The 15,387-nt window shown below is 46.0% G+C and overlaps 1 protein-coding gene across 4 annotated transcripts in view; it reads left to right on the top strand.

Moving 5' to 3' along the window:
* Positions 1-15,387, top strand: part of ADD2 (adducin 2) — a 101,271-nt gene that overhangs the window by 68,576 nt on the left and 17,308 nt on the right. For all 4 annotated transcript variants that reach the window (XM_030310787.1, XM_030310790.1, XM_030310789.1 and 1 more), the window contains exons 5-10: positions 3,290-3,441; positions 3,842-3,922; positions 6,389-6,538; positions 7,935-8,078; positions 10,007-10,105; positions 14,584-14,760. In XM_030310787.1, coding sequence (XP_030166647.1) covers positions 3,290-3,441; positions 3,842-3,922; positions 6,389-6,538; positions 7,935-8,078; positions 10,007-10,105; positions 14,584-14,760 — 803 coding nt within the window. The remainder of the gene's footprint in view (positions 1-3,289; positions 3,442-3,841; positions 3,923-6,388; positions 6,539-7,934; positions 8,079-10,006; positions 10,106-14,583; positions 14,761-15,387) is intronic.

The following is a 15,387-nucleotide window of genomic DNA, read 5'->3' as shown; positions in this document are numbered from 1 at the left end:
TATTTATATTTTTTTCTGGAATAGAATAAAACGAATACTTTATTTTCATTCTAATTCAATAATAAAGACATTTCAGGCTATGAATTTTTTTTCTCTGAATGTAAGTTTGGTCTTACCTCATTAATTTTGACACAGTATTTCCTTTATTGTTAATTTCTAGATAGTTTGCAGTTGCTGCTTTGATTTTATTTTTATTCTAAGAACTGTCTGGGAGTGTGCTTTCTCATTTCCAAGTGGTTTAATTTGTATTGTTTTAAAGGTTTGTTGATAATGTCTAATTTTATTGCATTGTGTTTGGGTAATGTGGCCTATTTAATGTCTATGTTGGGGATTTACTGAGATTTTCTTTGTGCCCAAATATCATTTTTAAATGATATGTAGATTCTATCTCTAGGGCATAGTGTTTAATCTGTATCTTCATGTATTATTTTCAATTTTATAAAAAGTGAGATTTGTGTTGTTTTCCTCTGTGTATTTGATTACTGTTCATTTCTCTTTGTATTTCTGATGGCTTTTGCTTTGTACCTTGCTGAAACGGTATCCAAAGCAAAAGTGTTCTTTATAGCTGTAGCTTCATTATGAATTATAGGTTTATTTCATGTAGGATAATGTATACAATGGTCCTCCCAACAGTGACCTCTGCTGCCTAGCTTTGTCTGGGGTCCTTATGCTTTTGTTATACCTCCCTTCTTGGTGCCAAGGATGAATATTCCAAAAGGATGTGCTTCCCCTGATTTCTATTTTGATAATAGTATTATGATCTCTGTTTATTTTTGTTTACATTTTCTGGGCATAGTTTTGGTGACTCTTTTCTTTTTACCTGCTTTCTGTCACTTTATTTTAGTGTTGTTTGTTAGTAAACCTCCTGTAGCATTGTCTTCTGGCATCTCTTGCTCTAGCAGAGAAATTTGAAACAGGCTATTTTTTTGTTACTTTGTAGGTAACCCAAATTTTTTTGTAGGTGTTTGTGCATTTTTTCCCCTTATCCTTGTATTTCAGAAATGTGTCAGGAAGCATATAATTATAGGCTTTTTCCCTTCATGGACTTTTCCCTCTGGCATGTAGTAAATCCTTATAACTTATTTACACAGGTCTCTTTTTCAGTTCAGAAATTGTTTCTGTTATATTGATGCTAATTATCTGTGTGCTGACTCTCTGGTCTTTGTCTTCCATAGCTATCCTATTTTTTCTCATCGTTTTCATGTCTCTGACCTTATACTCTTTCTTTTGGGAGAGAAATAGAGCTGACCAGAATTCTCACTGCCTCACTGGCCAGCATCTGTCAGAAAGACAGTTGGATGCCTGAAAATCTGATTAGTCTATGTCCAGGGTATCTGAGTCAGGGATTGTGGACAGGGGAGGTTCCAAGAGTCATGAATTCACGCACAGATAGGTTGTTCTTTGTCCAGCTCCATTTGCCTTAGAATTTTGTGGTGGTTCTGTGTTTTTATTTTGGTTTCTTTTTTTTTTTTTGCAATAGTGTGTCCTTCAGTCTTAGCTTTCCCAGAGGGGTTAGTGAGTTTTCATCTTTTTCTGTGTTTTCTTAGGTCCCTTGAGTAAATGGCTTGGTTAGATCTAAGTCATAAACCTGGCACTCAGTATCCTAACTTTTGTGAAGCTGGTCAGAACAAGCATTCTTTCTCTTAAAACCCTGAGAGCAGAGGTTCTGAGTTGCTGGTGGAAGCTTCTGGTCTCTTCTCCCACCATGGGCCTGTGGGTGGGATAATCCTTACAGCAAAGCTCCATGGAGTGGGGAAGGGGGACACTGATACAGGACACGGAAGATGTGATGGCATGTTTTTAGACCTATTCTGGCCTCCTGGCCATCCCTGGGACTCCATAGTTATTTGTAAAAGAAGGATTCCAAGAAATCGTGGATAGCCCCTCTTGCCTGGCTTTATATGGGGGCGGGGTTGCTTTTGATATCCCTCCCTTCTTGCTGCTAGGGATGAAGCAAAGAGGTAATTGCTTGTCTAGGGAATGCACAGAGAGGAAGAAAGGATCCCAGACTGGTCAATTCCAATTAGAAATTGTTGACTTTAGAATTTTGTTGTTCTTTTTGCCAGTTCAGCTGAGCCTTTGGACCACTTCTTTCTCTGTCAACCATGGTTACTGGACACATGCCCTGGAGGTATCCCTCTGGTGGTCACAGGCTTTCTGGGGGCATATTCCTGACATGGGGTGTTTTGAGGTTGGTTCTGTTTGCTTTACATAGACCCAACAGCACCTGATCCACCCTCACTTCTGCAAACAACCTCATCATTTCAACGAATGGCAAACCTGATATAGGACATATATCACATTGTGTAGTAGTGAGGTTATTGAGATGGTGGAAGCTTCTAAAGGGCATTTGAATCCATTAAAGTTTTTAGTGAGATGCTGGGAGAGGCAGCATCAGGAGGCTCCCAGCCAGACATCATTTTAAGCCAGAACCCTCTCCTATTGATTCTTTTATTGGTTTCTGGATACTAATCAGAAGTGCTGGTCTCAGACACCCTCTTATGCCTTCTGGAGGTGTGCAGGCAGTAGTCATCATTTTTAATGGGATAGACTGGACATCACCTCCTAGACCCTTTGGGTGCCCTGAGGATAGGACCATCAAATCTTCTAAGCCAATTTCCAAATCCTTTCCACATCCCTCCAAATTCCCAGAAAGAACCATAAGTAACCAAGGGACTGCACATCCAGAGGGGAAAAGATGTGGCCTGCCTGAGGCCTGAAGCCTTTCAGCCAGCCATACTGACTTCTGGAAGTTTATGACTTGTCAGAAAAGGTTGAGGAATTGACTTCCTGCCTGACTTGGCTTTCTAATTTTCCCTGTTTCTAAAGCAGAGGAGAAGTTATATTACATGATATAGTTTAAACAATATGATAATAGCAGGTCTAATGATTAGGAACTTCTTCATGAAAACTAGTTGGTGAAATATATCCCTATTTATGCCCAGAAACTTACTTCTGCTTTTATTCAGTGTCCATCTTCAGGATTTATTGTAGGCTTGGCATTCTGAGAACTCTCCATTCTGTGGTTTGAATATTGCCATGAGTTTTGACCAAAAGCAATGCCATTTTTATCTGAATAAGCAGAAGACTTACTTGGGCACAACTATCCATTCTATGGACATTCTCCCCCTGGGTAAGAGTCAAAGAATATTTAATTCCCTGCCTGTGGAAGTTTTGTGCAGTTGTGGTGCCAGTGAGAATTTGGAGAGGACTAAGGCAAGGAAGGAAGGGGGGCAGACAGGAGCCCTGACCCTGAGAGCTGCCCTGTCCCCGCCCTGTTTCCCTGCAGACTTCTCCATGATGACACCCATCAATGACCTCCACACAGCTGACACCTTGAACCTGGCCAAGGGAGAGCGGCTCATGCGGTGCAAGATCAGCAGCGTGTACCGTCTCTTAGACCTTTATGGCTGGGCCCAGCTGAGCGACACCTACGTTACGGTGAGGAGAGCATCGTGGAGTGGGGTGGGCACTGTGTGTGGCCCTGACAAAATCGGAAGGGAGAACTCCTGCTGTTGGCATGGTCATGCACTGGGCCCTTTCAAGGTTTCTAACCATTGTGGTCACTCGTGGCCACTTCTTTAGATAAGGAGCTAGGAACTCCTGGAGCCTATTTCTAGGGCTACCCCTGATCATTGGGAGATTCCTATTGTAGGTCCATTGCCCCAGTTCCAAATAAAGGCTGGATCTTCTTCATCTCTCATGTACTGGAGGGAGATAAGGGTTCCTGGGAGGAAGTTTTAGATGCAGTGGATTCAGGGGATGAGGGGATTCAAGGAGAGAGTCCTTGGAAATGATCCCTCTCTCTCCTTGCCACTGACAACATGTGTCTTCCTTCCAGCTGAGAGTCAGCAAGGAACAGGATCACTTCCTGATTAGCCCTAAGGGAGTTTCTTGTAGTGAAGTCACCGCATCCAGCCTGGTGAGTACAGTCTGGCATCTTGCTGCCTATTCCTTGTTGAAACAACAGCAGCCTAGAGTGACAGGCCATCTCCAGATTAGCTGCTGTTGTCCTGTTCCTTGTGGAGCTTGCAGTCTGGTGGGCCAGAGAAGACACATGGCCCTGAAGCAGAATACCCATGGCACAACCCAACCATGAGACCAAATGCAAGGTGCAGGCAACAAGCGCAGTCGGAGGGAGGAGGAGGAGGAGGAGGAGGAGGAGGAGGAGGAGGAGGAGGAGGAGATGGAGGAGGAGGAGGAGGAAATGGAGGATATGGGCACGGGGTCTTCCTGTGCCTGGGATTGGACCCCAAAGGCTGGGAGTGGGGAGGCCTTACTAGATTCGGGGATATATTAGAACAACAGCCAGTACTTTCTCTCAAGCACTCTGCAAGACCTGCCTAGTGCTGGTGCCATTCGAGATAGCTTCTGGGACCCCTTTTGGTTCTCTTGCTCCTTTTAGGTGTAGTAGGAAGAAAGTTCCAGAAGTTGGTCTTGAGCAGGAAAGATTCCTGGGTGGGAGAAGGAAAACAGTAGAAAGGACTGTCTTACAAGCAGAAGAGGGCCAGTGGTTGCGGGGGGCTACATCATCTGTGCTGCACAGCCGAGGCCAGAGGGTGCCACCTCCAGGCCTCTGCCAGCCTTGACACACTCTCACATGTTGAGTCCAGGCTTGCAGTTAAAAGAGCCAGCTGACAAAGTCACAGTGTATTTGGGCAGGGCAGGACCATGAGGACTGCCAAGGCCACTTTACAGGGAAGAGAGGATGCTGGTGCCCAGGGAGGTAAGTGACTTGAACAGGGCCACCTAACAAGGTCATGGTTGAGTCAGACTGGAACCAAAGACACAAGGAGGCACAGGCTCTGCCTTTAAGTCATTCGTGGCCTAGTGGGGGAGCAGGCAAGTAAACTCAGAGTGAAGAATGCTCTCCTATAGCAGGAAGCTTAGGGAGCCCCAGCAGGAGGGGCAAAGGAGTTGGGTTGACCCAGTGGTGAATGAACTGAGTCCCCAGGAAACCACAGGATAGGCAGACATAGACCGGGACAGCAGGGAGGGGCTGGGCAGAGGCAATTGTGTCCTCAGCAGGAAGACAGTTCGCACAAAGCCAGACGCATGCCAGATCATGGTGCACTTGGGAGGACAGTGAGTGGCTGCGTCTGGCTCACATATTAGTGAGGCTGGAATGGTGACAGGGACCAGATGATAAATGGCACCAAAAGCCTTGTTATGGTGCTTTCACTTTATTCTGCTGGTCGTGTAGAGCCTCTGAAGCACTGTAAGCAGGTGAGTGATGTGGCCAGGTTTCCGTGTAGCAATCGTACCCTGCCAGCTGTGTGCAGAAGTGACTTTAGGACAACTGGCTGGTGCTAAGAAGAGGGTGCTGCCTTGGATAGTGCAATGTCAGGCATAGGGGCAGTTCTGTGAGGCAGGAGTGGGGGATTGGAGTGAGGCAGAAGCTGCCATTGATAAAGAAGCTCCAGGGTTTCCCCTTAGCCAGGAGGAGGTATGGACATGATTGTACTTGCACAGGGTTGTTTTTGTCTATGCTCAAGCATGATTAAGGAATAGTCTTTTGTCTTGCTGTGTCACAAAGTGACCTTCTCTAGTGGTGATGTTCCGTGAAACTGTTTATGCTAAGCAGGGAACACCACAGCCTGACTGTGTGCAGAGCCAGCCAGAGCCACCATTAGGGGTGTGTGTGTGTGTGTGTGTGTGTGTGTGTGCGTGCACATCACATGAATGTGTGATTTTTAGCCATGACACCTACTACCTCCTTGGCATCAGAAGCAGATTATATTATAAGACCAGTCACTAGTTTCTACCTGTCCTTTAAGACCTAGCTTTTGGGTGATTAGTAAATGGATGTTTATTATACTACTCTCTTTACCTTTGTGTATGTTTAAAAATTCAAAGTAAAGAGTAAAAAAACAGGAAAACATCTTAGATGTTACTTCTTTTGGGAAGACTTCTCTGATCTCCTTCTTTTACTGGGATCAAACACTCCTTCCATCTGTTTCTAGAGAATTCTGTGATGGACTGTCTTCTAGCCCCTCTACCCAAGTTGCGGTCTGTAGACCAACAGCCTGGGTGTCACTTGGGAACTTGTTAGGAATGTAGACTCTTGGGCCCCATTCTTGGCTACTGAATCAGAATCTGCATTTTGATGGGATCTCCAGGTGATTATTATACCCAGTAAAGCTTGAGAAACTCTGCTGTAATATTTTTCCTGCTGAATTATAATCACCCATGTTGCCTGTTGGCCTGTATACTCACTGAGGGCAGAAACCAGGTCTCTTTTTCTCCCAACACCAAGCCCAGCCCTAGCTCCTGGTGTGCTGGAATGTCTGAATACAGTGGGTAGGCGTGTGCTGGCCCACGGGCAGGGAGACTTGTGAGGGCCTCTGCCGGCCCTGTGGCCATCAGTCTCTCTTCTTCGTTGGCCCAGATCAAGGTGAATATCCTGGGAGAGGTGGTGGAGAAGGGCAGCAGCTGCTTCCCAGTGGATACCACGGGCTTCTGTCTGCATTCGGCCATCTACGCAGCCAGACCCGACGTGCGTTGCATCATCCACCTGCACACGCCAGCCACCGCAGCCGTGAGTGTCCACTCCTTAGGCCGCCATTTCAGACCCTGAGGCTGGCGGCAGACCCCTGCTACCTGCTTCTCTGAGGTTCTCCCTGAGGAAAGACCTAAGCCCCCCAAGCTGGTGGCAGTCTTGTTTTTTAAAAACAGTTCTGGAAAGATTTCCTGGAACTCAGGCCAAGTTGAGGAGAGGGAACACCCAACGTGGGGACACTAATCCTCTCCATTTTTCTAAGCACCGAAGTCTTGGTTTGAGGAGATAAGGTAAAGATGTGTAATGTCTGCTCTACTGCGTCCCCCACCCTGCTGCACACACACACACAAGCACTACTGACCCAGGTAATGTCATCTCTTGAGTTTCTGTTCAGGTCAGTCCTACTGGACTAAGGGCTGACGCCTGCCCCCAGCCCCTCTCTCTAGTAAGGAGAGATCTTGATAAAAGATAATACAGTGGGAACCTGGACTTGTCCACTCCTCATTGCCCAAGGTAGGCTGAGAGCTGGGATTGCAGCAAGGAAAACCAGGAAAGAGTAGAAGCGATACCCTCAAGTATCAGATTGTCCATTCAAGGGCTCTGGTAATTTCCCCATGTATACCTAAGACACTGCAGTGTCACTTGGAAAGGCAACCACCAACCAGTTCTGGATGTTTCCCCAGCCTTCAACCCATCTTTCTGACTACGAGGCCTCATACCTACAGGGGCAGAGCAGACTTGTCACTGGCCTTGGGTTTTTTCTACCAAGTACGCTAGTTATGAGGATTCAGATTTTCCAGAATTTGGGCCAAGACTGAATGATATATGTGTGCTGAGTGTCCATTTCTGCAGGCTTACTCATGGGGCAGAATGAGTGAACAAAGGCAAGAAGCTCTCCTAAATCTCTCCATGCCCTTGCTTTTAATAAAAGGCAGGGTGTGGGGCATGGATTTTAACCCTGTTCCCTGGTGCTCTTATTGCCCTGTCACGAGTAAGATGGGGCTTCTCAGTGAGCCTCCCTGTTTCTGCCCTGACCTCAAGGTTGAGGACTTCCACCAGCCCATCCCAGAGGACCCTGGACCCTGCCTCACCCCAGCCTCTTCCCCGAGTCCTAGGACAAGAGAAGAGCTGGGAGTGGGCAGCAGCACCAGCTCTCTCAAGGGCATTCTCTGTAGCAGTTTTAGAAAATGGTATATTGACATGGCTGCTATCAAAATGGTAAGATTTGGGAAATCTGGAAAGACATCAGAGAAAGCAGAAAGCCAGACCCAATCAGGTGCAGCAGAGGCAGAGGGTGGTGCCTTTGTTGGGGGCTTACTCCCTCTACCAGTAGTCCCCAGAGGAGAGTCTGGCTGTGCCACTCTGAGGAAAGCGCAGATGTGACAGAGGAGCTAGGGGAGCTGCAGGTGCTAACCATTCCACTGTCTCACTGAAGGTGTCGGCCATGAAGTGCGGCCTCCTGCCTGTCTCCCACAATGCCCTGCTGGTGGGGGACATGGCCTACTATGACTTCAATGGTGGGATGGAGCAGGAAGCGGATCGAATCAGCCTGCAGAAGTGCCTTGGACCCACCTGCAAGGTTTGCTCAGCTGTTCCGGGAAGACGCTCTGGGGTGGGATTGTCAAAAGCCTACATCATGAGTGACACGTGTTCAGTGGACAATGTTTCAAAGTTGCACATATACAAAAAAGTGAAAAAAGATTCTCTGTATGCCACTACCCTGAGGTTTTGGTGCTCACTCGAAATATAGTCGCATATATTTATAAAACTAGGATCATAAAATATATTCTCCTTTCTCCCTTAGCAATATCCAGTAAATACTGTTGTGTTTTATTATTTTCTAAATCACTATTTTAAATTATTAAAATATACCTCATTATATGAATGGCTGTGTCACCATTTTACCTTAACAGTCTTCTGTAGTTGGACATTTGGAGGGTTTTTTCCCCTGAATTTTTCCTTGATATGAACAACATGCAATGAAAATTCTTTCATTTAAATCTCTGTGTATGCCTGAGACTGCATCCTTAGGATAAATGCCTGGGATGCACATTTTAGAACTCTTACTTCATATAGGCAAATTGCCCTCTCCTCCCCAGCATCTGGTATGTGAGAACGCTGCTTCCTAGTCTTCCTAAACTTGTTATCATTTTTTTTTTTTTTTGCTAACTTGATAGAAACAGAATCTCACTATTGTTTTTTTTTTTTAATCTAAAGACCTATATTTTAACAGCAAATAATTAGGGGTGGCCAGCTTAGTACAGGAAGTTTTGGAACGGAGCCTGGGCTGATGGATGCTTGTTCCTGTCCTCAAAAGGCACTCACTGCCTGAGTCATTTCCAGTCTGAGAGCCCCTGTCTTCCCATCTCTGACACAGAGGAGAAATCCCTGCCACTCTCTCCTGACATTCTCTAATGCCTCATTAGCAATGCCCGGAGAAGGAGGAAATGTTCACATCTATGAAATGCTGTCAGAGTTTGAGACATGGGGCATTTGCTATCTACAAAGTCTTTTGGAGGCCAGAGTCATCATCCCTTCCTGTTTCCCTTGAGAGGAAAAAAACTCCAGCTGTTTTCATTCAGCAAGAGAGAATGTGATGATGAGGCCACTAGGCCTCAGCCAAGGTCTGCAAGGACAAATCCAACACACCGATCTGTGTTCCTGTTACTCAGTGGGCATCATCTGTTTTCAGAGAGTTCTTGAAGATAAAACTAACCAAGGAACAGTTTCTGCATCTGAACTTTGGGGAGTCAGGCTCTTAGTGTAAATTAATTTCTGTTTCTCTCCCCCACCACCACCCCTTTTATCTCCCTGCTCCTGGCTGACTCACAAACATTGCACCAACAGTGAAAACACCTGGGTTCTAGTTCGGATTCTGCCCCTGACTAGCTGGGAGACTTTCAATTTCTTTAGGCCTCTGTTTCCTCTTCTGTAAAACCAGAGAGTTAGAGTAGAAGGTCACTACAGCTTCTTTCACAGAGCTATAGGGTCTTAGAGCTGGCAGGACATCACCGAATTCATGGAGAGGAGACTTGAGGTCCAGAGAGGTGACATGACTCACCTGTTTCTTCAGAACCACCTCTTGAGAGAGCCACTCCCTTGGGTTTTGGTTTCCAAGTCAACCAAGTCACAGAATCCAGAGGTTGCTTTTGAGGTTAGTCCCTAATATTGGACATCAAGTAATTTCGTTCAATTTAACAGACACCAGTTTTTTAGATTTCTAAGCCCTCTAAAGCCTAAAAATCCAGGTATTGCCCAAAGAAATCCAGCAAGCTACCTAGTCTCAGTTTTACAAAGCATCTTCCATTTCTTACAGATGATGCCTCGGGTTAATATTACATGTGGGGTGGCTAGGAATGTTTGTAGGGGGAGAATGAACAAGGAGTTGGTGGGGAGGGTGCTTTGGGATTGGATATGGAAACTGATCTGGAATAAATGAAAAATTGCTCCTTCTTAACTAAAGTTTAAAAGACTTGAAGTTTTAATTGGCCATTTGCTCCTCTGCAGATCCTGGTGCTAAGAAACCATGGAGTGGTTGCTCTAGGTGACACCGTGGAGGAGGCGTTTTATAAGGTCTTCCACCTGCAGGCTGCATGTGAGATACAGGTGAGCAAGTTCCTCTGGGGAGTGGGCCCCAGAGTGCCTCTGACGCAGGCCCCCCTGGCTGTGATTTAAGGAGTCCTGTGAGCCAGCCATCTGAAAGCCTTGCCCTGTTTTTCTGCCTTGGAACCACCTTATCCTTCTAAAGTTTCACAATTAGAATCAGTTTTGCAGCTTTAAAATATTTATCACTGTTATCTAACAACCATTGCCTACCTCTTGAGGGTCAGTGCTCAGGGCAGGGAACTTTGTAGGCCCATCAATTGGATGGTGGTAGAAACCATAATAGGGCATATAAAAGTTCTTACCATGCTCAGGTCCTACCTGGGGTATAACTGTAACATCTAGCTATGCCAAATAGACACCACTTAGGTAGGTCTTTTTTTTTTTTTTTTTTTTTTTTTGGCCTGGAGGGTGTAGTTTGTAAATACTATTAACATGGTCCAGCCCAGAAAGAGAAGTGGAGAGCAGGCCAGGGTGAAGTTTGACATGGCAAGCCTGAACACCAGGGAATCCCCAAAATAATGTCCCGGGAGCCCATCACAAAGTTCCCCTAACTAGTAAGCGATGGGATAGAGGGTGGGTGGGGAGTGTCAGTGATCATGGGCCCCCTAGAGGAATTGGTGGAGAAGCAATAGGAAAGCACAAACCCTATAGTTCTGCCAGTTAACAAAATAATGTTGGATAACCCAAACACATGCTCCTTTCAGTGTGGCAAGCTGTCAGGGGTGAGGAAGGTGGCCTTGCAAGCTGAATGGACTTCATCCTTCCCAGCTCTGGGATGTGTGCCTTTGGGTCAGGGACTTGCTTTCCATAGCCTATGTTTCCTCAGCTGGAGACATGGGGCCTGTGGAGTCCTTGTGAGGATGGGGCCTTTCAGACAAGGAGAGGTGTTGCTGATAGTATTTTTAGGACTCGGTTGACACAAGGGGAGGCTAACTGCTCCAGGATGAGTCAGCTCCTTGCAAGGTCCTTTGGTCTCCTGTCTGCTCTCTTCTGGCCTGCCTAGGCAGAGCAGTGCCACAGACAGAAGGCCTGCCTTTGTCTTGGGAGTTGAGGGGTGGGTGGAAGAATGGGACAATCCCAGAAGCATCCCAGGTGGAGACTACAAGTGGCACCTTTCTCAATGGTTTTTAAAGGCCTAAGTTGAGAGGACAGTTATTAAGACAATGATGAATAGGTGTTAGAAGAAGTCTCCCCACCCCCCAAACAGCAGTGGTCAGAACCGAAGAAGGTGAAGGTAGAACCAGGATCAAGGCAGTACCTTTCAGATGCGGTGGCCTCCCTACCCCAACCAGAGATGCTGGCCCTGAGCTCTGTCCCATGACTGACATTAGAACCTGGCAGAGCCTCTGATATGCCCACTTTGTTTCCCCACATATCTGAGCTCTTACAAGTTCCCCACCTTCCTGCTGAAGAAGAGGCTTCCATGAGAAAATAGCTCTTATCACTTTGCAAAGACAGCATGGACCTAAAATGAATGGAGAGAGATGCCCATGTATCCCCCCACATGGTGAAGACTGCTCCACAGCAAGAAATGGCCTCTGTGCAGTTTAACCAAAGGCAGGATGGCTGTCTAGCAGCTGAGGGGATGAAAGCGCAGAGCTGTCAGCCACTGGCCCCAACAGCCCCAGCTGCTTCTCTTGGCCCTGCCTGCTGTCCCTTTCTTTCCAGTCAGGACTGACTCGATGTGACCTTGTTAAAGTGCATCAGGCAATGGAGCCAAATAACCCCCAGAAAAGCTCCAGTGGCTTTTTTCCCCAGCTTGTAGAACAGGGAAGCTTCTAGAGAGAGAGAGAGAGGACGCTGGAAGGTATAGAAGCAAAACAGGCAAGATTAGACCAGAAGTGTGGATGGTTTAAGGCATGAATGATCCCAGGGGCTGACAGATGCTGTTGGGATTGCAGCCCCTGGCCAGGCCATTTCTAGTTGAACAGCCAGCACTGAGGTTCTATTTCCATTGTGGGCCTTCTTTTCTCCCCCAGTGACCTTGGCAAACAAGCAAATGTGGCTGTGGTCATTTTAGTGGTTCAAGGCTAAAAGCCTAGTCCATTCACCTTGGGGAGAGTGTTCTCATTGCTCTCCATCAGTTTGGGGTTCTAGGAATCTGGGTCATCCCCAGCTGAGAGAGGCAGCTCCCTGCTCTGCTTACAGGCAGATGGGAAGAAGCTCAGGCAATTCTTCCCCATCTGCTACCCATCACCATGGAAACTAATGAGGGGCGGGGAAGGGAGGTGGAAGGAGTCAGCTCTTGTAAGGATGTGGGCAATTCTTTCCTCCTCCATAACGATTAGTCCCCAGGGCATATTGTTTCTTTCAGAATTTATTTATCATAAACATTTATGTGGCACTCTCTATGTACCAGGTGCTATTCTAGGTATGTCATGAATATTGCCTTACATAATACTCATGAGGTAGATCCTACTATTTTCATTTTACAGATGAGAAAACTGAGGCACAGAAAGGGTAAATAACTGCTCCGAGTCACACAGTGAGTGAGTAGCAGAGCCAGGATTCAAACCCAGGCAGCCTATGTCCCAAGTCCATGTGCTTAAACACTACATTGCATTGCCTCTTGGGGCAATGAGGGTCAGTGGGAAAGATCAGCTGATAGTCAGGGTTTCACTCCAAGTCAGCCAGGGAAACATCAACTGACAGTCTGCACTCCAAGTCAGGGTTTCACGGTCCCAGGGCTAAAGCCCTGCCTTGGCTAGATAGGGACCCACGATGAACTAGGTAATTGATCTACCAGTTGGGATTCATGGCCATTGAGAGTGCATTCCCACAGTGCGGCCCCAGTGTAGGTGTGAGGGACTTCAGCATTAGAAAATACAGCAACTGTATTGTGAGGGCAGAACTGGAACTAGTGAATGCACGTAACAAAAAGGGAGGTTTGAACTCAGTGCAATCTGTATGAACTCACTGTAACCCTTCTCACATTTGGACAACAGTATAGTAGGCTACCTCAATAGGCACGGATCTGAGCATCTTCCAGGGATATTGGACAGGGACATTTAGTTTTGGTGGGAGAGGGGAGTAAATGCCTACTGAAGTCTCTGTTTTTGCCAGGAAATGGAGTCATCTTTGTAAGATAAAAATGGAGGCTTCCACTGGACACATGTCTTGGATGAAGAGGGAATGGAAAATGAGTGTTCTTGCTCCCTCCACTTCACAGGGTGACAGGGGTCACCTTGCAGGGGTGGCCTGGCTGACCTCTAGGACATCTCGTAGGAGCCATTTGTTACATTGGTGAATTTAACACACTCTGGGTGTGTCCCAGAGCCTCATGGTTTCATAGACTTATGTTTGCCAGCAAGCTAAATTGTACACTTTTATTTTCAGTAAAAACTGGAACACCGAATGTTTATATAATCGGAGCATTCTCCTAGAATAAGTAGGCTTACAAGAGATATCAAATATCAATCAGATTTGCAGCACAAAACACCTGGATCACTACCTATAATACTCAGAAACCACCATCTCTCCCTGTTGGTGGACTCATCCTGGAAGCTAAATCATAACCAATTATGTCCGAGCGGTGGATTCATGGAACAAATAGAATGTACTATTAGATGAATATAGAATTAGGAAATAAGGAGATTAGTTAGATTAGGAAATGTTTTTTAGGATCATTAAAGTCGCCTGCTGTATACACACACCTCTTGCCCTAATACCCAGAGTCCATTGCCTGCAACCACTTGTTATAGCCCCTTTCCATGGAGACATGTTGGGACATATACTCCAAGTTCATTGGTGAAGCTGCCTGACTCCTGCACAGCGCCCAGCTGTGTACTACCAGCACATCATGTATCTCCTTTTTCTGGGTTTCCTTGACCAACTAATACCACTGTTGAAGATGAATTCTTCCTTTAGACCTGTTAATTCAGGCCATCAGGCTACTCTGATGTTTTTTGTTGCCTGAGAAGCTAGCCTATTTTCTTTCGAGTGACTTTTTTTCTAAAAAAACAAAAACAAAACAAAACAAAAAAACAACAGAGGGAGAGATTTTGAAGAGAGAAAGAGAAAGGTGCAGAAGAATAATAGAATATACACCCACTATTCACCACTCAGATTTAAAAAGTAAAAGCCTTTTTACTTAAGATTTTTTCCTCTTTAAGAAATAAAATATTACAGACAAGAATTGAAGCCCCTTTGGAGCCCTTTCTGATCTTACTGTATGACCCCACCTGCAAAATAATCACAATTTGAGGTTGGTCTGTATCCCAGGTAACTTTTGAGTCCTCCATATTGCTTTATTCTTAAGGTTTAACATTTGCGTGATTTCCTCCTCCTCTGTAGTCTCTAAGAACTAACACTAAGAAAGAAATTGCTAATACCTCTGTTCCTGGAAATGGGTGCATGCCCAGTAAGTTTCCTCTGGGAGGAAAAAGTCACATGCAGCTCACATTTCTAGACATGTGTACACACACACACACACACACACACACACACACAAACTGAGGTCTCTCTGCTCTTTGCCACAGGTGTCCGCCCTGTCCAGCGCTGGGGGAGTGGAGAACCTCATCCTCCTGGAGCAGGAGAAGCACCGACCCCACGAAGTGGGCTCTGTGCAGTGGGCAGGGAGCACCTTCGGACCCATGCAGAAGAGCCGGCTGGGGGAACACGAGTTTGAGGCCCTCATGAGGATGCTGGACAACCTGGTGAGTCTTGTGCCATTGTCCTTTCAGGCCAGTCTCTTGAGCCTCAGGCCCCTGTAACCAGTCAGTGGGACAATAAGGTGGGCGTGAGAACTGCCAGCATCAGGGTTAAGTTGTGAAGGCCTCATTGATTGGCACCTGACTCAGAATTTGTGGTCATTCTAATAGTAGTTGAGTCTTCTTAAATGAGGGCCTTTGCCACCCCTTCTAAGGGCTGTGGATGCCATCTTATATTGTGGCTCAGTTCACTCCTTTGTGGTTAGTTCTGCCTTTCTTATCTCATGATTTTAATGTAGAAAACACATAATATACTAATTTCCTTATTCTTGTGAGCAGTATTCTAACAACATGCTGTCATAATGATTGAACGAATCAATCCTGCAAGGAGTTAACTGGTATGTGTCCAGGAGTGGGCTTGAAAGGATACAAAAGAATGTTAAGACGTTCTTCCTTCTAGGGGCTAACAGTTTAGTTGATGATACGACCTATAAACAGGGGACAATTGGAGAACAAGAGGAAAGCATGCACCATGAGGTACTGGTTGCAGGAAGAGACTATAACATTGATGACTCAGAGAAGTGAAGGATGAAACCTATCCTTAGACCATTTCTATATCTAATTCATGTTCCC

Source organism: Lynx canadensis, chromosome A3 (assembly GCF_007474595.2).
Source record: "Lynx canadensis isolate LIC74 chromosome A3, mLynCan4.pri.v2, whole genome shotgun sequence".
Classification (NCBI taxonomy): Eukaryota; Metazoa; Chordata; class Mammalia; order Carnivora; family Felidae; genus Lynx; species Lynx canadensis.
Note: the sequence above shows the minus strand (reverse complement) of the source record. Positions and strands in the feature narration are given on the sequence as shown.